General features: G+C 53.1%; 8 protein-coding genes across 8 annotated transcripts; 3 read left to right on the forward strand and 5 right to left on the reverse strand.

The window, feature by feature from the left end:
* Positions 1 to 441: 441 nt before the first annotated feature.
* On the forward strand, positions 442 to 1,779 carry J4E93_005604 (uncharacterized protein; the record flags this gene model as incomplete). Its single annotated transcript, XM_049343524.1, has 1 exon — positions 442 to 1,779. One exon carries the CDS (start codon positions 442 to 444, stop codon positions 1,777 to 1,779), a length of 1,338 nt encoding a protein of 445 aa, XP_049199617.1.
* A 1,022-nt stretch (positions 1,780 to 2,801) lies between these two features.
* Positions 2,802 to 5,147, reverse strand: J4E93_005605 (uncharacterized protein; the record flags this gene model as incomplete). The annotated part of the gene is made up of 2 exons (XM_049343525.1): positions 2,802 to 3,088; positions 3,560 to 5,147. The coding sequence occupies 2 exons, from the start codon at positions 5,145 to 5,147 to the stop codon at positions 2,802 to 2,804; spliced, it is 1,875 nt and encodes a 624-aa protein (XP_049199618.1).
* A 2,651-nt stretch (positions 5,148 to 7,798) lies between these two features.
* On the reverse strand, positions 7,799 to 9,342 carry J4E93_005606 (uncharacterized protein; the record flags this gene model as incomplete). Its single annotated transcript, XM_049343526.1, is given in 2 exon segments — positions 7,799 to 9,319; positions 9,337 to 9,342. 2 exon segments carry the CDS (start codon positions 9,340 to 9,342, stop codon positions 7,799 to 7,801), a joined length of 1,527 nt encoding a protein of 508 aa, XP_049199619.1.
* Positions 9,343 to 9,858: 516 nt separating this feature from the next.
* J4E93_005607 (uncharacterized protein) lies at positions 9,859 to 11,031 on the reverse strand (the record flags this gene model as incomplete). Its single annotated transcript, XM_049343527.1, has 2 exons — positions 9,859 to 10,980; positions 11,026 to 11,031. 2 exons carry the CDS (start codon positions 11,029 to 11,031, stop codon positions 9,859 to 9,861), a joined length of 1,128 nt encoding a protein of 375 aa, XP_049199620.1.
* A 566-nt stretch (positions 11,032 to 11,597) lies between these two features.
* Positions 11,598 to 13,415, forward strand: J4E93_005608 (uncharacterized protein; the record flags this gene model as incomplete). Its single annotated transcript, XM_049343528.1, has 1 exon — positions 11,598 to 13,415. The coding sequence occupies one exon, from the start codon at positions 11,598 to 11,600 to the stop codon at positions 13,413 to 13,415; it is 1,818 nt and encodes a 605-aa protein (XP_049199621.1).
* Positions 13,416 to 13,603: 188 nt separating this feature from the next.
* J4E93_005609 (uncharacterized protein) lies at positions 13,604 to 14,748 on the reverse strand (the record flags this gene model as incomplete). The annotated part of the gene is made up of 2 exons (XM_049343529.1): positions 13,604 to 14,449; positions 14,509 to 14,748. The coding sequence occupies 2 exons, from the start codon at positions 14,746 to 14,748 to the stop codon at positions 13,604 to 13,606; spliced, it is 1,086 nt and encodes a 361-aa protein (XP_049199622.1).
* Positions 14,749 to 15,893: 1,145 nt separating this feature from the next.
* J4E93_005610 (uncharacterized protein) lies at positions 15,894 to 16,733 on the forward strand (the record flags this gene model as incomplete). Its single annotated transcript, XM_049343530.1, has 2 exons — positions 15,894 to 16,239; positions 16,369 to 16,733. The coding sequence occupies 2 exons, from the start codon at positions 15,894 to 15,896 to the stop codon at positions 16,731 to 16,733; spliced, it is 711 nt and encodes a 236-aa protein (XP_049199623.1).
* Positions 16,734 to 16,910: 177 nt separating this feature from the next.
* On the reverse strand, positions 16,911 to 21,259 carry J4E93_005611 (uncharacterized protein; the record flags this gene model as incomplete). Its single annotated transcript, XM_049343531.1, has 5 exons — positions 16,911 to 18,041; positions 18,090 to 18,521; positions 18,567 to 20,888; positions 20,937 to 21,125; positions 21,179 to 21,259. 5 exons carry the CDS (start codon positions 21,257 to 21,259, stop codon positions 16,911 to 16,913), a joined length of 4,155 nt encoding a protein of 1,384 aa, XP_049199624.1.
* Between the last annotated feature and the right edge of the window lie 190 nt (positions 21,260 to 21,449).

The following is a 21,449-nucleotide window of genomic DNA, read 5'->3' on the forward strand; positions in this document are numbered from 1 at the left end:
TTGGCAGAAGAAGTTGGATGACAGGACCTGTGTAATAATGTGTAGTGGAAGCATGTGGCGGAGACGTGTAATGCATGGTATATAGGAAGAGATGAGAGATCATGATACAGTAGTTGACTAATGCAAAGGTGCTTCCTATATTTTCATCAAAGTGCTCGCGCGATAACGACATCGCTAGTTTAACTTCTATGGTGCTTCCTGAATGTACGTGGGTAAACAACCATTGATTCCATCCGTTGCAGAAGTTGGATTGATGATTGGTACTGCGTATAGTGCTTTCAGTGTTTTCTCTCATTTTGGAGGTTGCGAGTGAGAGCGCAAGCGAAAGTGAGACAAAACAAAACAACTCTGCGCGCAAACGCCCACCAGGCGACCATCAATAACATCACATCTCAACGAACTCTCTAGTAAAACTCGAAACATTAATATACCAAGACCAGTATGCGCAAAGAAGGCACCAAAATGCAAAGCGACACGCCAGACCCCCAGCAATTCTTCACACCCGCGCCTACCCCACCGCTCAACACCACCGCGCCTGAGACAAACGCGATGCAGACTCCCAAGACATACAGACGGAAGAGACCACCCACGACGTCGAGCAGTCTTACCATCTTTGAACCTCGGCTCTTCGCTGTTATGCCCGAAGCCGCAGCCCACGAGCTCATCAACACTATGCGCTTGGTTCTCACCAGAGGCGGCCAGAAGAAGCACTTGCTGGCATTGTGGACGCAGAGAATCAAGGATATTCTCCAGAGGCTAGGGAACGGCGAGGTGACTAGGGTGTATAATGAGTTTGCGACTGCGCATGATCACCGAGAAGAGAGGTTGTCGTACAAGCTGCCGTTGATCGAGGACTTGGTAGAGGAGAAAGAAGAGGCGGATAAGATTGATGAAGCGCACGACGATGTTGGACCCCATAGCGCGCCCGACAAGGTGATAGGAGAGAATGCTACTGCCGATGATGCACTGCAAAAGAAAGTCACATCCAAGGTCGCACAAGACTCAGATGTCCACATGGAAGACTTACCTCTAGCAAGAAACCTCCAACCTGTCACGATCGAACATGCCAGCCCAAAGACAGCACTTTCGCCTCCACCCTCATCGCCGATACCACCACCTGCTCCAATCACTTCTGCAGGTGTCGCATGCGAAAGGCATACCCCCGGTACCTGCACAGTTGTACGAATCCATGGTTTCGAAGCTTTTCCCATGACAAAGGTCCAAGAAATCCAAGCCGACTATTACCCAAACGCTATCATCGTTGCTATGTGCGTACATCGCGACAACAACAGCAACCAGGTCACCCAAGTAGCAGCAAGTATGGATAACGGGCCAGTCGAATTCCTCCTCATCAACGACCCACGGATCATCACGTTCCTCGGTTTCCGCCAGCCACAAAACGATCCCCTCTGCCTCCAACCCAATCCTCGCCTAAATGAGACATACCAGATCTTCATGCACCCAGGTCTAGCATCGCGGGATCCGAAGGCTTGGCGAGTTGGCGAGTTAGTATCGGCGCGCCATGCGTATCTATACTGGTTGGACAGCAGACAGACCGCAGACCCGAAAGCTCCACCTACTGTAGCAGAAGCCAGGATCCTGGCTCCCAAGATAGGTCGTCGAGCTAAGGACGTGTGGGAAGAGGTTGAGAAATGTTGGAATCTGGAGCAGGGTAGTAGTGGAAAGCGTTACCGAGAGAACAGGATGGAGTATCTCGGCGAGGACCCAAAGTATCCGGAGGGCGAAGAAAGGAGATCGGGGAGGAGTATGTGGGTGTAGATGGAGGAGCTGTGCTTGTATTTTTGATTCAGTCTGATTACGATGAAGGTTTCGGCGAACACTGCGTCTGCTTGACACTCCAGCCATGTCCTGAGTTGTGCGTAGTCGCAACGGCCACCTCAATACAGTGAGCGTGATGGTCGACTGTTTGTCGCGCCCGTAGTGTATGCGCATATCGAAAACACTCTCTTGTAGTAATAAATGTTTCGAACACTTCGATAATAATGAATCCACGAGTGTAAATTGGCAAATCTGAGTCCTGGTGTTAAGGCCCATTTAAATAGGTAGGACTGACTCTGCCACGGGGCATTGATAGTTGCATCGAACCCTAACATCACATTATATTGTCGGGTAATTCAGTTGAATTGCTCGAATGTCGATCTGGACATGCTGTCGATGCTCCCGTGCGTGGTGGTCGACACTGGGAGTCTGCGTCAGGGAGGGAATAGGGCGGTTTACCCTGAGTTTGTATGGAGACGACCACTTCAGACTAATCTGGCAAACCACCGTTACCAAATCTCGCTCTCCCAATATACAGGATCAGAATTTTCTCTCGCCAAAAGATCACTCAGGCTCGAGCGCGAAAGACAGAAGATGGGAGAGATGGGGTTCCGCTAGGTAGCTTGAGCTATGACGCACATTGATTACTAATCACGAATGGCTCCTGAACATCGAAGGGCATCTGGGCAAACTTCATTGCTACACATCCGCCAGCAAACGTCAACGATGACCTGATGTTACGATGTCGCGGAACCTGTCGTCCTTCTTGAAGTTACCTCGCGCTACGAATACAGTTTCTACCCGTCCTCTCCTTCCCTGGTAGGGAGATCATGCCTGCCTAGATAACGCGAAGACGACGCGTCCCTCCGCACCGGCGGACGAAAGCCGAAATGTCACCACTACCCCCTCCACCTACAAACTTCGTGTCGCCGCGAATTATACCTTTTGCTCCAACGAAGGAGCATGGACAGATACCGATGCCTACCTATCGATGGCTTGATGGCATCTGGTAGTGCTGTGGTTCAGAGATCTTCTGCACCAGCACCCACTTCATCATCCTCTGCAGGTGCGACAGCTTCAGTAGCAGCACTTGCTGTAGCTATATCGTCCGGAGCGGTAGGTCCCGGGGCCATCGTCGGTGGTATAACAGGCGCAGGCCGGCCGTTGGGAAAGGAACCTCGCTCGTACGATATGCGGAAAAGATCACCTTCGTCGTCGGATTCACCCTCGTCGCCCTCGTCGTACTCGTCGCCGCTGTCCGTTAGGTCTGGGTCCATGTTCCACTTGATCTTTTTATGCTGAGCCTCTTCTATAATCGGCACCGCAAGAGAACGCCATCCTTGGAGAGGCGCATTTATGTGCTTGAGATTTTCAGCGGGGGTGAGAGTAGTGGGCTCGTACGGCACTCTGATACCCACTCGGGGCCATATCGCTTTGCCTCGACCTCTCCGACCGTAGTGGTCATGTAGCCGGCCATGATACGTCTTACGACTTCCTTCGGGCACATCGAGTAAGACCGGTGCGTCGATTTCCATGCGATTAGTTGGCAAGGAGGTTGGCTCGTCATGGAGTGACCAACATTCATCTGTCGCGTGCGTCCACCATGCACGACACGTCGTGTTGCCATGCGTACACCTGCGTAGCTTGGGTTCGTTTGGAAGACCGTTCCCGTCAGGTATCGTGGACATGTCCACTACATCTGGGTCGATAGGTGAATGAGGAGGTGAGTTCACTGGAGAGTAGGGTCTTTTAATCATGCCGACATGTCTCTCTCGTCTACCATCTGTTGCCTCCGCCCACACCGTTGACAGTAGCCGGCCGTCCTCGACCCAACGAGTTTTCTTCGGCAGACAGAACTCCCGCTTGTTGTATGGATAGTCGATGCTAGCTGTGACCCTTCTCCGGCTTTCGTCCTCTGTGGGCCCCTTCGTACCGTTCCCAGGAGCAGGCTTGCTCGCGCCTTTCTTCTTTGAACCTTTCGCTGGCCCTGCATCATTGCCGGCGCCCTGACTCACTGTGACAGCTTGAGCACCACCTGTCTTGCTTCTCACCCGCTTCGCCTTTGGCATCGGTGAGCTGCTTAGCTGTTTCCCATTTCTCAGCTGCCGACCAGTATCATCAGGCTCCTCTGCGCTCATGTCTGTGGCCTGAGGGGCTTCGCCATCTCCATCAACGGGCAGATCATCGCCTTCGTCGTCTTCGAGATCCTCATTAGCACCGTCATTCGCTGGCCCAACACCCTCTTCATGTTCCCCATCGTTACCGCCTTCCATCTCATCACTGGGCGGGTCAAACGGCGCATCGAAATCCTCGTCTTCGTCAGGCGAATCATAGAACTGATCTTCATCGCGGACAGCACTGGTCTCGAAGTGCTCTGGAATACCACAGATCTTCACCAATCCCAAGCAGTCGTACGATGTAAGCCAATCATGGGATGATTCTCGTGCGGCAACGAAGACTCCTGACGCTGTCTGGATTCCGCGAAACCTGTCTTCGTCGACTTGGCCGCCCTCCGCGTTAGTCTCGACTAATACATTGGCCGTACTCGGTCTGGTGTCTGCGTAAACCCCAAGCTCGGCCGCACGTCTTTCCGTGTGCGTCCTGTACTCTAGGTCTGCATCGTCGTCGACGATATTCTCGAACTCTGCGCGACGAGCCTCTATAGCTTCTTCATTCACCCGAAATTGTATCGGGTCTCGTGCGGCTTGCTCCAGGGCTAGACGTTCTTCCTCTTCTCGAAGCCCTCCAGGTGCACGTCTCCACATCGGAGTAATAAGATGAAGGTCTTCAGGTTCCACCAGAATTGGCGGCGCGCCAGTCCCGTCGTCTACCTCTCCAGTTTCGATGTTCGCTTCACGGTACCTGGACAGTCCCGTTCCAACCTCTCTCCGGTCATAGTATTCCAGCATGTTACGAAGGTACTGGACCTTTCGAGGGTCGTCTCCATGCGAACTTATCAGCATTGGTGGCATGTTGAGTCTGCGTCCATCCTCTTTCTGCACAGCTGTTGGTCGGTCCGGATTAAACCTCAACCGTCTGTTTACCGTGTTCTGATAATATAGGAAGTCCTCAAGTTCTGATTGCAATCTAGTCAAGCGAGCTGCGGCGTTGTTCCTGGTCAGCTTTTTGAATACCTTGCCCTTATTCTTTAGAAACCCAGCGCGTTCGCCTGCGGACAATCCAAGATACTGCGGCAACAACTCTTCAATCTGCTTTCTCACCGTCTCCTGGTTTGTTCTTGCTCCCCCCAGATCGCTTTTGAGCTTGGCCATGTTGATGCCGTTGAACTTGATGTTATCAGACTTCTTTCCGTCTCTTTTTCCCTTTTCGTCCCCTCCATTCTCTTGACCCCCCTTTTTGGGAGGCATGATTTGGAAGCTGATGAAGCACTCTCTCACGGTCAGCGGTGTTTCCTCACTCTGTACACACTGGACCAGAGAATGTTTTGGCAGTGGCCGGCTGAGCGCAGAATGCGAAGACTTCAGGTGTTGCGAGCACAGCTGTTCTTTCCACTTTAACTGGTCTCGCGACAAAGAGTCCTGTAGGACAGCTTTTCATTGTCTCTATTACCGAAGCCGGCAGTGACTGGCCCCTTTGGCGGCCACTCTACTGCATGCGAAAACAAAGAACATCCGTATGCCTCGGTTCCCCCGAACTCCTCATTTCAAGACCGCATTCCCGATGAAGCATCTACATATGCTTAGTCCAGTCATACTCTTCCACCCTCTTCTCCGGTACGTACTCTTCGCCCCTGGCCTTGGCCTCCTCCTTGCGCTTCTCGATCAACCGCTTTGTCTGCCTCTGAACTCGAAGCATACGCTCTGGTCCGTTCAGGAAGTTGTACGGTACCTCCCTCTCTTCCTCCTCTGTCTCTCTGTGCAGGTAATTAACCATGTTAATACCGTTCCATCCAAAGACCTTCGGATAGCCATGCTCATCCTTTGGCCAGTTTGGATCCAATTGCTCCACTTGAGCAAGCTCAGCAGGGGTAAGCTTTCGATCGGCATTGGGTCTAGCCACGTTGTCTTTCGGATCTCCTTCGGATGCTTCTTCGGTCTCCTCCAACGTGTCGTCAACTGGAACGTCCCTTTCACTGGCCATACGGACCGGTTGGCGACGAAGTGGCAGCTGCTCGGGTGCGTTGGCGGGCACGGTGCTGCCGGATACAACGCCCAATCCTTGAGCGACAGTGTCGTCAGGGTTGTTCTTGCCGCCTTCCATGGGTTTTGCGAGCTCAAGAGGAGATGCCACGCCATGCTGTAGCCTCGAAGCTGGCTTCTTAAGAGTGCGCCGGGTGTTGGCTGTGCGCGTGTCTCCAGCAGTCTGTCTCGGATGCTTACGAGCACCAAGACCCTGAGCATTGTCGTTAGCAAGAGCCATGATCTTGTCGCACTCGGTCTCACTTACTTGTGTCGCAGTCTGCATGCCGCCAGTCGCAACTCCATCCTTGATCCGCAACTTCAACTTCACGATCAACGATGTCTTCGGTCGGTCGGTACGTGCCCGCTTGGTGTCAGATGGACTCACTGTGGCAGGACGCTTGCGCTTGCCCCCGCCGTCGACGGGACTAGAGACCGCCTCCGCTGTCGGATCGACCAATGGTACTGCCTCCGCCGCATCCTCATCTCCCGCCATACGCACATCTCCGTCTTGATCTCGATCCGCTGCTTCGCCGTCGATCGGGGTAGCTTCATCTTCTTGAGCGCTGGCCTTGGTCTTCACAGGCCTCACCGTGGTCGTCTCTTTCTTTCGTTCTAATTCAGACCTTGCTGCTGCGTTTGCGCTACGCTTCTTCTCTTGCTCTGCCTTCTTTTCCTCTTCCTCCAGCTTCTTATTTAGCTTCGCGATCTCCTTCTGCCTATTCACCTCTTCTTTCAACTTAGCCTTCTGTGCGTCGGTCACTTTGTCCTCGATATCAGGGTCGCTCAGAGACAGCGGATAGTTTCTGTTATCAAAGTCCAGAAAGATCCCCACAAGTGCATCCTTCGATACAGCGTTGAAATTTGTAAGTGTGCTGTCGGCTTCCTTGAGCGTCGGTCGAAGGGCTGGCTTATTGCCCGAACTGACGTTCACCGGCCAATTCTCGTAGTCGTCTGACATCGTGTGCAGTATCGCGCGCTGCCGGCTGTCTTTCTGTAGGCGCTGTCTTGATGCGTTGGGGTCGTGCGATCGGAGCGAGATGGGCTGCGGAGGTGTGCGCCAAGGATCGTGACTGGGGTCGCGTCGTATGCGGAACGGCACGCGAGTCGCGCCAATGATACGCTTGCGATGGAAGTTGCCGAGCCTGTATCCCAGGGTGAGTGACCATGCTGCGAGCAAACCCTGGAGGTGAAGCGTCCCTCACGTGCGACGTCCCGCTCTGGCCCTACACAGCGCAACCCTAACCGGATTGGGGGTACGTCATCAATCAATTTTCGACAACAGTATGTTCGACAACAGTGTGAGCCACGAAAGCTTCTGCTCTGTATAAGCTTCCAAACGAGCAGCAGCGTCGTGGAACACTGCGGCAGTCAGATACAACAGGACTTGAGCTTTACTCGGCTCTTGGCGTAGTCCATGTCTCGAACTGATTGCTCAGACTCTGAGGATTGCGATGTCTCTTATTTAATAAGAAGTACCTTTTGCGTATATAGTAGTTATGTATTTTAGGAGTTATAAGTAGCTTATCTTCCTCTGCGTTATTGCAGTACTATAGATAGAATAGAAGAGAACTAGAATATTAAGTCGCACACCGCAGTAAGTCAACAGTCGAGGGATATATAAGTTGCTTTCGCGACTCACACCAAACTGATTGCTTAAAGCAAAGCGCGCGCTATGAAGAAGCACAACGTGCTGAAATTGTGAGAACTATACTAAGTTTGGTCTATTCTAGCAGACTGCGAAATCGAGCGCGAGAAGAGCATCGCATGCATCTCCATGCCATGCATCGGCTGTCACCCCAGTCAAAGCTTGCACCTACACGCCCACGCTCCTTCTTGTCGTCCTTTTCGCCAAATATCGAAGAGATAAGCGAAGGGTTCTACTTCTTGCTCTTACGTTTTGGCTGCGTCTTCTTCTTTTTCTTAGATTTAGATGTCTTCTTAGCTTTCCCCTTCCCGGTTGACGCGGGAGAGTTCTCTTCGGATACGTCAGTATCTACTTGTTCGCCATTCTTATTCTGCTCATCGAGTTCCTTTTTATATTCAGTCGACCAACCTTCACCCAGTTCAGTAATCCTTTTCTCAAGACGATATGCGACACTCCGATCCTTCAGGATATAGTGATGAATAGTACCAGGTTGTTTCGGGTTGTCGTCATAATCATTAGCACGCTTGTGGAGCTCCGTAACATACTGAGCACTCTGAGCTTGCCCTCGATACTTCAAAGCTGTACGGACTTGTGGGCGATTGTATTGCGTGTAATTATGTTTTTTCGCTTTCTTTCCTGGCGATTGAGGTCGAGGTTCGGACCCGGTTGGCGGCTCACCAGCAGGGTTGGTTGGTGCTACTGGATCACTGGTGTCTTTCTTATTCCCCTTGTCACCATCGCCGTCATCATTACTACTATCATTCCCACCATCATCACCGCCACCGCCACCGCCACTACCATTGCCTCGGGGACAACCTGCCAAACCACTGCATTCGCGGTAACTTATTGCAAACAAGTCGTTTTCGTCGTCGCTAGAATCGCTGTCACCATCTGGTATCTCCTCCTCGGTCGGTGGGTCGTAAAGCTCATTCGGTGCATCTCGCTCGTCGGAAGTCTTCCAGTCGTTCCATGTCTCGCCCGCTGAAATGAACAGACCACTCTCCAGTCGCGTCCTGCTAAGATCATTCGCTGTTGATAACGCGTCATTAACATGACTATCTGTCGGTAGTCCTTCCAAAAGCCCAGTCTCTCGTGCTCGACGTTCTGAGTGTGACTCGTCCATCTTGTCGTCCTTATTTTCATCCTCTACTTCCCTCCTTCTCTTCTCGATAGCTTCGACATCAAGTTTCAGGTTGATCGGCGGATCGATTGGCGGAAATCGCGGTCTACCTAATCCCACAGCTTGACTCTTTGCCCTTGGTATCCTGACGTGTAGATGATGTGGGCCCATGTTGTCGTAATCGAGTGTCTCCGTTTGACCGACTTTATCATCTTCAAGCGATTTGAGGATTGGACGTAGAAATTTATCGTAAGCATCGTCTCCTGTGAGTAGCCCAGGCGGCTGCCCGTCCCGTATGGACTGCTGTATTCGGTCTTTCACCTTATCAATGTCCTCGAGATACTGAGAACGAAATTCAGGCGTCTGATAATATAGAAAATCTTCATACAAGGCAGTCGCATGTTTTCGTGCGGCATGGGCCTCCCGGCGTACAACACGGTCGAATTTCTCTTGCCCGCCTACCGCCTTGTTGGCCGCACGAACGAGAGCTATCCGATTGCTGGCATTGATATCTTGCGCTCGAGCTCGGTTTGTGAGGTGCTCCTCGAATCTGGGTATCTCGGCTTCTTTCTTCGTCTCTTTCAGATTTTGCGAGAGTTCTTCTCTCTGTGCTTCCAAGTCCTGGTATACACGCTGGGACTCATTGGCACTATCATTAGATCTAGGACCGTTGCTCCGCGTCGCTCTCCTAGTATTGGGGGTCGTATCACCGCTCTGCAACAGTGGTGCTGGTGTTCTCTTCGCTCTTAGATTCGGTCTATTTGAAGTTGTGTCGCCTTGGTCGTGTGGTGGCTCTTCCGCGCTGCTCGCGACATCAGGATCAACTTCTGCACCTTTGGGTGACATCGTCAATCAAGAAGAGGGGTAGAGCTCTGGCAGGGACATACGATAGAAAATAGAGCAACTGAGAGACTTCAGAAGCTTTCAGTAAGATAGCGTGACGAAGCTGTAGTTATTTAGATGAACGAGGCTGATATTTCATGCTAAGTTCTTTGTTTTGAGCGCTTTTGTAGAGTACAAAAGGGATATGTCGTATTCATCATCCCTGCGCCGCCGTTCCTGAACAAAGGATTTGGAGACTCTGCGACACGACACAAAGCATCCTGACGTGAAGTATTCGCTTGCTATCGCCCGACACTAGTGTGCCCATAAATCCATCCCAACATCATGCCCTACCATTCTTCGTAAATGTCCTCTTCAAAATCGTTCCTTGATGGCGACGCTCCGCCACCCATCCAGAGATCTAGGTCCTTCCCTTCTTCTTTTGCCTGATTCATGAGACGCTCGTGCAGACGCCATGAGCCCAGCTGATCAGTAGGTGCAGGTTTGACACCAGGTCGGATGTGTCCGTCCAGGGGAGCTCGAACTGTCTTGTGCACGACACGAAACTGCTTTGCGAGGATAGGGTCTGAGTAGTGACCTAGTGAGCGCGCTTCGTGCAGCTTCTTTTCCTCCTCTTCATCTTTCAGACGCTGCTCCTCCTCAAGTTGTTTAGCAGTCTTTAGCGTGCCATCTTTGTTGAGCATCTCTTTCGTTGTGCCAGCCTTGCTGTTCTTCTTCTTGCCTTTCCCGCTCCTAGTCGCTTGCCGTTTAGTACGATGTCGCCCTGAAGCTGGCACTTGCACCTCTTCAACATGAGTCTCGAGCCTCTTGTCGTCTTCTTCGCGGTTGTGGGCCAATGCATCGTCCGTAATACCGCCTTTGTGTTCCCCAAACTCCCTCAGCGCCAGTGCAGCCATGCCCTTGTTTACTTCGAGGTCCGTCTCGGTAGCAAGCGGTTGAAGGTTTCGAGGCTTGCGGAGACGCGTTCGCGGCTGAGCCAGTGTTCGAGTTGGCGTGCCGCCCTCGACAGCAGCTTGTGGAAGGGAGTCGCCGTCATCTGGTTCGCCTCGGTCCTCCGTTGCGACGTTGTGGTCCCCTGGAGGAGCGTTGGCATCGTTCCGGGGCTTCTTGGATGCTGTGACTTTAGTTGGCACAGCCTTGCGCTTCTTCGACTCCGCTGGCTCGATATCGGCCTTCTTTCGTGTTGAGACGACCTGCTTAGGGATGGCGGATTTAGTGGCCTTGTCCGAGCGCGGTAGCAGAGCCGCCATGAGCGGGACGTTTTGTAGATCCCAGTCTGTCAGTAGTTCAACTAGTCTGCCTTTCTTTATTCCTTCTTGATGGAGGTTGTGCATGCCAGCTGCGTTAGCCATTGGCCGCAAGTGGTCGTTGATCGCGTATTTGGCGTAATCAATTGGCTTGAGGTCTTTAGCATCCGCTTTCGCTGTTGACGGGTCGTGCTGATCCAGAATCTGAATGGCGCGTTCAACGTCGTCTGGTAGGATCCTTGGAGGTACCACCATTTTATGCCGCTGAAGGACGACGTGGGCTCTCAGCGCAGAGGTCTGCTCAGTCGTCGCCCAAGGGGGGTGGTTCTTGCTGCTGGCTGGGGCCATGGCGTCTGTGAAGTTTTGTTCAGCGCATGCAACGGGTGTCTTTGGATGCGGATGCGGCGCTCGGAGGTGCGTACAAGCGAAGTGTGAGCGCACAGCGTAGGGGGCGCTGTGCAGCGGTCGTGTTCGGACGCGTCGAGAAGATGTCGAGATTAAGATCAAGCGCAAGCAGCGGCATTAAACAGTGCCAAGCTGATGGGTGACCTCTACGCCGGTCTCGTCAACGGTTAGCTCCGATACATCTCCAGAACCGTGCGGTAGTTCGGTGTGCTGACATAAACAAGGAAGGGGTGTCCACCACGTCCTACTCGCATAGAGCATGACCTACCAGAGCATTCGTTCACCATCGTCCCAGCCGCGCCCCTCCCGAATCACTCAACTTCACAGCCATTGCACCTTGGACTGCCCATTACTCCGACCGCAAATCACACCACCAGCGCAACTGCTCCACCCCAACCACAATCACAACCTACACCATGGGCCAGACACCAACCACAAACCTAGACATGGATCCGCCATCGTCTCCACCCCATACCGGGATTCGCGCCTTTGCGGAAGACCTTGAAAGGGAGACCACTGAGCGGGAAGAGTACACCGCGACCGGTAGCTCCGTTGACGCCTTCGACCAGACTGATAACACTGTCAGGAGTTCTAGACTCTCTTCGCGTCACGCTGACATTGCCCGCAACCATCCACTCCCGCGCGCTACAACCCACGTCCCCGAGTTCCGAGACCGCGATACCACCAAAACTGGTGGACAGGAGGAGGCAACAACGATCCGGAAGACGGACCAGCATGAGACGGCGGACGAAGATGAAGACTTGGAGGAATTGGAGGCACTGATGATCCCGGCGGAAATGAGGTCGTCCCCGCGGCAGCCGGAGGAGTCTCCCAATCCAGAATGGCAACCCATAGACAAGTCTTCGTGGGACCCTGCCGGTTTCCCGACCACGTCTGGATGGCAGTCCATCAACGACCCAGCGTTCGACGAGAACCCCAGCCATGATATCGACAAATCCTCGTGGGATCCCGCCGGTTACCAGACGAAGACGGGATGGCGGTCGATCAACAATCCAGACTTCGACGAAGACTTCAGCGAAGAGACACCCACAGACGAGCCCTCGGCAGCGCGCGAAGGCTACTTACCCGACGAAGGCGATGAAGACTCGGTGGCTGATTTCCCATCTGATCCTGCTGACGATGCGAAACCTTTGAGAGAGCCGGATGATACCGACGATGTACTGGACGAGAAGTACTTCAAGCACAACGGCTACTTGAACTACATCAACAACGTCGAGGACGGGGGTGAATCTGACTCTGCGACGGAGAACAAGAAGACAGGGGTTCAAACCAAACTCAAGACAACGAAGAAGAAGGAATTCAAAGTTGTCTTCGGCTCCTCGCCTGCCAAGTCCACGGGACCTGGAAAGTCTTTGCCATCGCCAAAGAAGTCTACCAAGGCATCCGCCCATCCGCCGGCCACGGGAGACACGGGTCGCGATAATCTCAAGGTCGACGCTAAAGCTGAGCGAAGCTCCAGCCCTGCTTCCTCTTCGGATGAAGCTAGCGGATGGGAGGTGGTAGACGGCAACATCGACGCCCCACGGACGGGCAACAAGTCGGTCCACAAGCTCACGATCAAGCTTCATAACAGCGTGACCGGTGAGTCCAAGACCATCACGTACACCGACGTCGAGCACGATGACATCGACTGGAAGTCCAAGCCCCAGATCGTCGCAATAACACAATGGCGTACCGACGTTTTCAAGCAACATGGAATCGGTACCAAGAAGGCTGCGTACCCGTACACACCATTGGAGGACGCCTGGATGACGCTCTTCCACAGAAAGCTGCGTGCAACCATCGATGCGGGCCACGTTATCAAGCTTCCCGGCCCAGTCAGCGTGATGGAAGCCTTCAACGCCTTTTTCGAGGGCAAGGTACTCAAAGACGCGAACGGTGCTGATGCACCTTCTAGACCACAGCGCGACGTGTCTTCCATCCGTGGAAAGCTTGATGGCAGGGTTAGCAAAGTTGCTACAGAGAGGAAGAGCATGAGAGGACTTCTAGAAGGGAAGACAGGTGGTGTTTTGTTTGTTCCAAATGTGACAGAGGACGAGCTGAGGCAGTTTCAGGTGGATGAGTCGGTTGCGGTTGACGACCCGACTGAGGTTGGTAAGAATGCGGCCTTGGATGTTGAGGGGAAGAAGAGCAGGCGACCGTCACCGAAGAGGAAGCGGGATGAGAACGATGCGGGGGACATGTTGGCGAAGAAGACGAAGCGAGTAGGCTGAGGTAATCAGGATTAGTATCGGATACGGAGATGTCTAAGCCGGTACCTCTGGCCCCAGTACGCATGTGGCCGACGGCCGACGGTGTTGCACGTCGAAGAAGAGGTCTCGTTGTACGTATGAGTCGCACATTGCAGTAGTCAAGCCGATATTCATTTGTCTCAAATTTGTCGATTCAATCGCAGTCGCGCTCAACCCGTCTTGTCTTCCCAGATTTTCAAGAACAGCTTCCACAAGATGGAGAACAGAATGCCCTGCAGACCGTTGGCGATGATTCTCGTCTTCAATCCGCGCCCAAATAGGCCCAATCTACCGTCTTGACGGATGACCTGCTTGGCAGCCTCTGTATAGGATATCCTTGTATCGTTGACCTGTCGATATGTCTTCACAACGCGTAACGAATTCGATATTGTGTCCGAAGCGACCGAAGCGCAGAAACCGATGAAAGCCGCCCGTAGTAACCACCATCCGATCTGTTGTCTTGATGGCTCTGTAATGGTTTCGGAAAGGAAGTTGTATACGGCGAACCAGGGGTAATGCCCAACGAAGGTCGCTGCTGCGGTTGCAAAAGCACCCCACCACAGGGAGCCGATGCCGTCGGTCCTAATGCGCTGCCGCAGTAGACCCCAACCACTAGAACCCTGTGCCTGTAAAGTAGTCTTCAATGTATCGATTGGTGTTAGTAGCATTCTGAAAGCTGCAGCGCACGCAGATGCAAAGATTGTCTGGATGGGCGATGGGAGCTGCTTCAAGAAGCCGTTGGACTGCAGCAAGGCCAGGATGCCAGCGTTGGCGGCTGTGTCTCCGAATCGAGCGATGGGCCCCTGGAAGAGCGCAGCACCCATGCCTTGGTAGTATCGACCTATACCACCGTCTGCATATAGAGTTTTGGTTGCGACAGTCGTTGATGTTCCGTGGCGATATTGGTAGTTCATGATTGTACGGATAGGCATCAACAGCAACACTTGCAGTATCATGGCCGCAGCACCACTCAGACCCCCACCTAATGCACGCTTCAGTGCGCCTTTGAGATCGAACTAGTTATGCTGTGAGCTTTTGGAGTTTGTATGTACCGCGACAGTGCAGAGGGACATACATCGACGTCATCGGCCTCTATCCAGCCTTTGATGAAGACAGCAACGACCAGTATCGCGAAGACGGCAAGGATGCCTCTCCAAACATAATACCAGGTCTTGGAAGCCGCCTTTTCCGGTTGGTCGATGATTTCGTCGCTTTCCGATGGCGTAGGCGTGGGCTGACGCGCGGCATCATGTGAGAGCAAGGGCGCGCGCTCATCTGGCACGCTACCGCCTTCTAAGTCGCGTTGAGAAGGCATCACTATAGGTGTGTGGTGTTGAAGTGCAACGATACACAGTATGTCGCCTTCGTTCGACGCGTGTTGAGATGGATTACCAATCAGTAGCGATGACGCTCACTCGGCTATACCTTCATGCCGAAAGATAAGGACCCACTTTGCGACCACGTGACACTCTGTCCTGCCGGGGCACCATCTAGCAAAGCTCAACAACAAGGCTACCATTGACCTCTCAGACACCGCACCGTTACTATTCCACATTCTCCGCTTCTCATTGTCATGCTGCACCTTTCTCACGAACGAGAACGACCTCACTTCAATCTCCATCATGAAGTGCTCAATGCGGCGAGCGGGTGTGACTTTTCCCACTAATCATTTCGCTATAAGGTTTCGATAACTCAACGACCTGCAATTTCTGCGATGTTGCGATTGCACGACATGGTTAGAACCATGAAAAGGTCCACGGCGCGATAGAAAGAGGCGCACTCACACGTCGACCAAAAGGTCACTACCAAGAGTTGTGTCGCCTCGTCGAAGTTAGCATGCTGTTACTACGATGCTTCGGGTCGACTTCACACGAGACGACCTCATCACAGCCCCCTATGAGTCTTGGCTCGTAAGGCGAGCAACCTTGATATTCCACACCGATCAGGCCTTACGACATTTTAGTCCTCCAGAGTCACAGAAGCTTGCCCCGCCTTGCCAATACAACAACGGATGACATCTGCCGTTTACCCATTCGAGTTCCACCCATCACGCCCGGATCCCACAGCCGTGACAGCCAGGCACAGCCGCAACTGCATCGCTTAGCGGGCCAATCACCATGAAATACATACGAGACCCGAGTTACTTAGTTACTTAGGCTCTGTTGTAAACAAGGCCACCAGCGCCAATCTGTTGTAAACCAACACAGCAGGTATCCCGCCACATTCCAGTCATTTGAGCAAAACGCCAACTCAGTGATATGATAGCCGCTATAACCGCTTTATGTAGAACGGGATCCGTTCAAGCCAAGATACTGCGCCCTGGGCTTGGCTAACCGGTGAGGATGCCCTACTATAATCCCACGATGCTTAAAGGGACGTGAAGACTTCGTGGGAAAACTTTTGTGTTGTGCATATCACAAATCAACTTCCACTGCACCTGAATCCACCACCACCACCACAATGGCATCCCTCCTCTCCACCATGCTCTTTGCAGCCACGGCATCAGCCCAAGTCACAACCTCCTTCTGGATGCCCTCCAACGGCCTCGGAACAGAAAACATCGGATTCGTCGGCTCCGTCATCAACGCCAACGAAACCCACACCACCCTCGCCGTCGAATACGACGAAGGAACCGATCTCGACGCTCTCAGCATCGGTGTCAATGGTCCCATGACCATGACCATAGGCCCCAAAGTCTACGGCACCACAGTCGACGTTGGCGTTGCCTCTTCTGGGGACGACGACGAGGACGACACCTACGCACTTGACTGCACGTGGCCGACCCCCGAAGAAGCAGAGTCGAACCGTACATGCACAGTATCTTATCCTCCGGGGCTCGCTAGTCTTCTCTGCCAGAACACCGCTTACATCTCGACAAGTGAAGAGATTTGGACGCGAACTCACACCTATCCTGCGCGCGGCTCTGAACCCGCAGGTACCGAGACTGTTAGGCAGACTTTCAGCTGGGGCTATGGCTCTGCTGTCTCGTCCGTCTCTCAGCCAGCTTACTGCAGTGAGAGTGGTACGCCTGACGAACCTTATGTTTCTGAGGTGGAGATCGCTGCGACGCAATTTGGGACTTACTACCTTGTTATCACTGCGGGGACGGAGAAGTTGGAGGCTACTGCTGCGGCTACACCGACGATGTCGAGTGCCATGTCTACGGGTGCTTCTACGGATGCGACAGATGCTTCTGGAACTGCGCCCGTGCCTGAGGTGACGGAGGCTAGTGCGCCGATGGTTAGGGGTGCGCCGCTGTTAGCTGGACTTGGTGCTGCTGCTGCTGCGTTCTTTGTCTAGTTCATTAGCTTGAGCAATGAGACAGGATGTAGATCAATATGACATGGAACACTCGTTTAGTAATTCTTCATACATGCAACCACTATCATACCTACCAAGTACCGCTCAGAGCACCCAACCATGCCACTATCCCGAAACCTTCGTACCAGAAGCACATGTATCAACCAATCAGCTCTACTAAAACCCGAAAGCATCCAACAAACTATTCGCATCCGGCTCATTAAACTGAGTCGGCGGCGGTTTCTTCTTCGGCTCCTCCTTGGGCTTTTCATCATTGTTCTTATCCTCTTCATCCTCTTCACCTTCTTCTTCACCGTCCTCTTCACCACTCTCCCTACTTTCTTCCAGCGTGCCCTTGCTTTCCGCGAGATCGTTATGAGCATGCTCTCGTACCGGTAAATCGGCGATAACAAGCGAACTCCTCCTGCGCAGTAGCTTTCTGGGATCAAAGTCAAAGTCCGTCGCAGACTGATTTCTGCCTTGCGATTGATAGCTTTGACGCGGCATCGAGGGACTCAGCGGTGGACGACCAGATGTTGCTTTTGTCGGTGGTGGTGGGAGTAGGAACTCCCATGTCTTGACTAGGTCGAGGGCGAGGACGTCGCAGCCCATGCGATCGTAAAGGCCTGCCGTGTGTAGCACAAAGTCCCACTCTTCGCGCATGCCTATCATTGTGGCTCCGCGCAATGTTTGGAGCGACTTCTCACGGAGTTGCTTGTACAGGACTACCAAGGCGGGGTCGTCGGTGAGGTACGATTTAGCGGCTGAACTGGGCGGTTCGGAGGTCTCGAGTAGAGTTGTTAGTGGTGTGACCAGCGAGCGAACGGCCATGTCCTTCTTGTTCAATAGCCAGTATGCCCATGTTGCGAGCCATCGATTGCCCTCTCTAGCAGCTTGGGGTAGGATTTTGTCTCTCAAGAAGTCCAGTAAGATGGGCGAGTCATCACCACCGTAGACGCGAGCGACTGCTATGGCGAGCTGGGTATCACCAAGCTGATTATGGAGAACGCTGACAGCGTCTTGTAGATGATCTGCAAGTAGAAAGAACGACGCAGCATACTCGAATCTTCTCCTGCCCATCAATGCGTACGCGTTCTTGAGAGCGGCGGTTTTCCAGCGGTCTTCGTTGAAGTTGTTCGATAATAGTCGATGTGTTGCGCCCTGTTCTCTCGACCAAGTAGCCATGCGCCAAAGACCGACTAGAACTGGCTTCTTCCGGAGGGCCATGTAGTATAGAGCGCAGTCGACGGGGTTCTTTTCGTCGGTCTTCGTGTACTCGTTCCGAGCAATGACCTCGAATTGGGCCCGCTGTATATTTCATTAGTTACTTCCGCCGACAAAGAGATGTGTACTTACCAATGCGTTGATATCGGACATCCACATGAACACTCCACACTCCTTTGCGTGCTGCCACATCATCTTCCCGCTGAAGTGTCTGCTGACAAGGTCGACAAGAATATCCTGACTTCCTGAGTGGAACGCCCAGATGATCTCGCGCCACGAGATGGGTCCCTTGTGCGTTTCGCTCAGTACATGTTGTCGAAAGAATAGCAAGAAGCGACCGGCGTTATCATCAATCGATCGACGATGCCTCTCTACCATACCAATACACTCGATGATGTCGGCCAAGCGAAACTGTTCGCGACTGGTCAAGAGCGGTATCCGCTTGGTGGTCAAGAGTTCCTTGAGACTGGAGGCGACTTCTTCGGTGACTGCTTCAGGCTCGCTATCGTCAGAGAAATCGGCGTATGATGAATGAATCTCTTTTCGAGATGCAGTCATTTGAGTCTGTAGAGGTTAGCTAAATCCAGATAGTGCTATTCATATACGTGCCTCAGCTTCTGAGAAATCTCCAGGTGCGAATCCCAGCGAGCTGTCAAGCTCTTCGCCTTCGATCCAAAACTTGAGTGTAGTGTAGAGCTTAATCAGGATGCGCTGCACCAGTAGCAACTTGCCAGCCAAGACGCATTGTGAAAGTAACTGAGGGTGGTACGCGGGTAGAGGACCGTTGAGTCTGCTAACTGCATCGAAGATGTCAATAGATGCCGTCTTCCGTGAGATGGTACGTAAGCTAGGGAATAGCCCTTCGGACACCTGGACATGCTCATCCTGAATGAAGAGCTGGTTGCCTGCGCCAATGATCAGATTACCACTGCTTAGCCACACCGAATCGCCGATCGGGTGTGGCGTGATGTCGCGAATGCGCACGTCACTGATCTGTACCCAAGATGGACCGGCATTGAGATAATCGTATCGCAGCTGGGCGTAGATGACGACACGATGGGGGAAGCCAACAGCAAGTATGGACTGATTGTCGGGAGTAGAAGACCAGTCGAGATCCTGGATGCTTCCGCTGCCTTCGAATGTCTCTTCATGTTCCAACTGGGCGCTTCGGGTGTTCCATATTGTGAGCGTAGTTCGATCAACATCGGCCAACGCAGCCTTACGTATCGACGTGCCACTAGCAAGTGATGGGTTCTTGACGCCAGTCTCGACTTCCGAAGTCAACAGCCAGTCCAGTCTTCGGTCTTCGACGTTGACGCGCGCAGTCCAGGACTTGATGATTCCGGATTTCGTGTATGAGATGGCTATGTCTCGCGCAAAGGTGTCAAGGAAGCCCGAGATGACGGGTGCTGTGCCAGCAGGATCTACAGGCAGTACAAAAGCAAGGTCGTCGCCAGATCCAAGGTTGAATGTGGAGAACTCCTTAAGCGTGATCTCTGAATGACCGTTGGTATAGCCATTGGTGTGCATGATGGCGGGTTGTTCCTCACCCACAGGTGCATCTCGCTCCGGTTTTGGCAGTGTGACCTCCCAGCAGATGCCTTTCATCTCGGAACTGATGGTGGCGATGTGTATGCGCTGTCCGCCAACTTCGACCTCTGGTATCACTAGCAGACACAAAGGTTTGCCCAGGAGTTTGTATGCGAGCCGTGTCATCTCAACGGCTTCATGACCACGGGTATCCCAAAGCGAGATCTCGTCATGATGTAGGAAGACAATGAAGTTACCCTCTTGCAAGAGAGCAGTACGATGGATATGCTCCGTCACTTTGACGCTGCAGTGTCGATGCAACGTCATGCCCTGATCGCTCTGCCGCTGTAGCCATACAATGCACTCATCTGTCGTGGTCCGCGATACCAATGCTCTTCCGCTAGCTGTGCGGTTGACTTTCTTGATGGCATGCGAGTGTCCCGTCCACATAGCCTTGCGCTGAATGCGCTGTGGCTGTGACGAAGGGTCGAACAGATAGTCGATGCGCGACTCTAGCCACTCGATGCGCCCGTCAAAGTGATGCGATAGCAGGGTCAACTCGGAGTCAGGTTTCTCATCGATGAACGCGTAGAACTGTACATTGTCTTCAATGGGCTTTGGTTCCTTTGCGAAGTGTAGATGAAGTCCATCGACATGCGCAATGTTGAAGACGTCGGTGACCTTCTTCTGTTTTGCCCCCACGTTCTCAAAACCCCACGCAGACATGTTGCCTCTATCATCCAACACAACACATATCTCCGGGTTGCGATTCGCGACTTCTATTAGGTGATGCAGCGCGATGCCGTGGTCTTTCTCTTCTGGCGAAGCCTGTTGCATCGCTCTTTCCGTCGCATGTGTAAAGTGCTTGCCGTCGATGAAGAAGGCATATCGCTTCTTCGACTGCTGCTCCAGCGGCACATGCCGTGACATTATCGACTCGACGAGGTCCACCTCAGCCCACATGTGCATGCCGTCTACGCCATGATGCTCGCCCGGTACCCAGACTCGCACCTTCTGGTCCGCGCATATTGTGTATAGTACGTTGTCCGTGGACTGGTCTTTGTGGTACGGGTGCCGCCAATGCAAGCCTGTGATGGCCTTGGGGTGTGGGAGGTAGAAGTAGTCGAAGCTCTGATCCGCCGAACCGAAGGATGTGCGTCGCCATATTTTGAGGAGCCGGTCGTACCTGCCTGTCGAAGCTATCAACTCGGCATCGGGCGAGAAGTGGGCGAACTTGACAGGGTTCGCTAGCTGCTTTGTCCATATTCGTTCGATGTCGCTGTGGGTGTTGAAGAGGGTGAGGGATGCGCTGCCGACGAGCAATTCGTCTGGCATGCCCCATGAAAGGGTCATTATCGTGTCATCGGCGTCAGACAGGGACGTGCTGCCCTGTTGCGACCACTGCGCATATCAGCAGTCATTCCTAGCTGCCCCTCCTTGTGTGCCCACCTTGATTGCGCCTTCATCTTGCCCGTATGGCCGGTATATGTATATGTGTCGCGTCGAACATGCCGCGAGCTTGCCGGTGCCCTCGTCGATCGCGACTGCCTCAAGCTCGAATTCTTCGTCGATGTAGATGGTTTGGAGGACGTGGTTGGGTCGATCGAGGATGATCAGCGCGTTACCGGAGATGTAAACCTATATGGACAGCGAGTCAGCCTTTGTGCGCGCCGCAAAGGGTGTAGTCATACGATTATCTGGAGGCCTTCCCACAGGCCATGAGCGACAGCTTGGAGCTTAGCCTGGGGTCGCCCAGGGAGGATACCGCGCATAGAAGTTATCGAGCTCGGCTACCGTTGATTGCGCATTATTAGGCAGTCGCTGGATGTCAAGTAGCGTCCAGTTGACAGTAGTACGTGTAGGGTTCTAGTAAGCTTCCGGTGTCGCGCGGTGCGAGATGCGACACCTAGGGTTCCTGGAATGTTGAAGCTCACGCGCACGATCCACGTGCTATGTCGTCAC

Source organism: Alternaria ventricosa (genome assembly GCF_023758065.1).
Source record: "Alternaria ventricosa strain BMP 2768 chromosome Unknown scaffold_8, whole genome shotgun sequence".
Lineage (NCBI taxonomy): Eukaryota > Fungi > Ascomycota > Dothideomycetes > Pleosporales > Pleosporaceae > Alternaria > Alternaria ventricosa.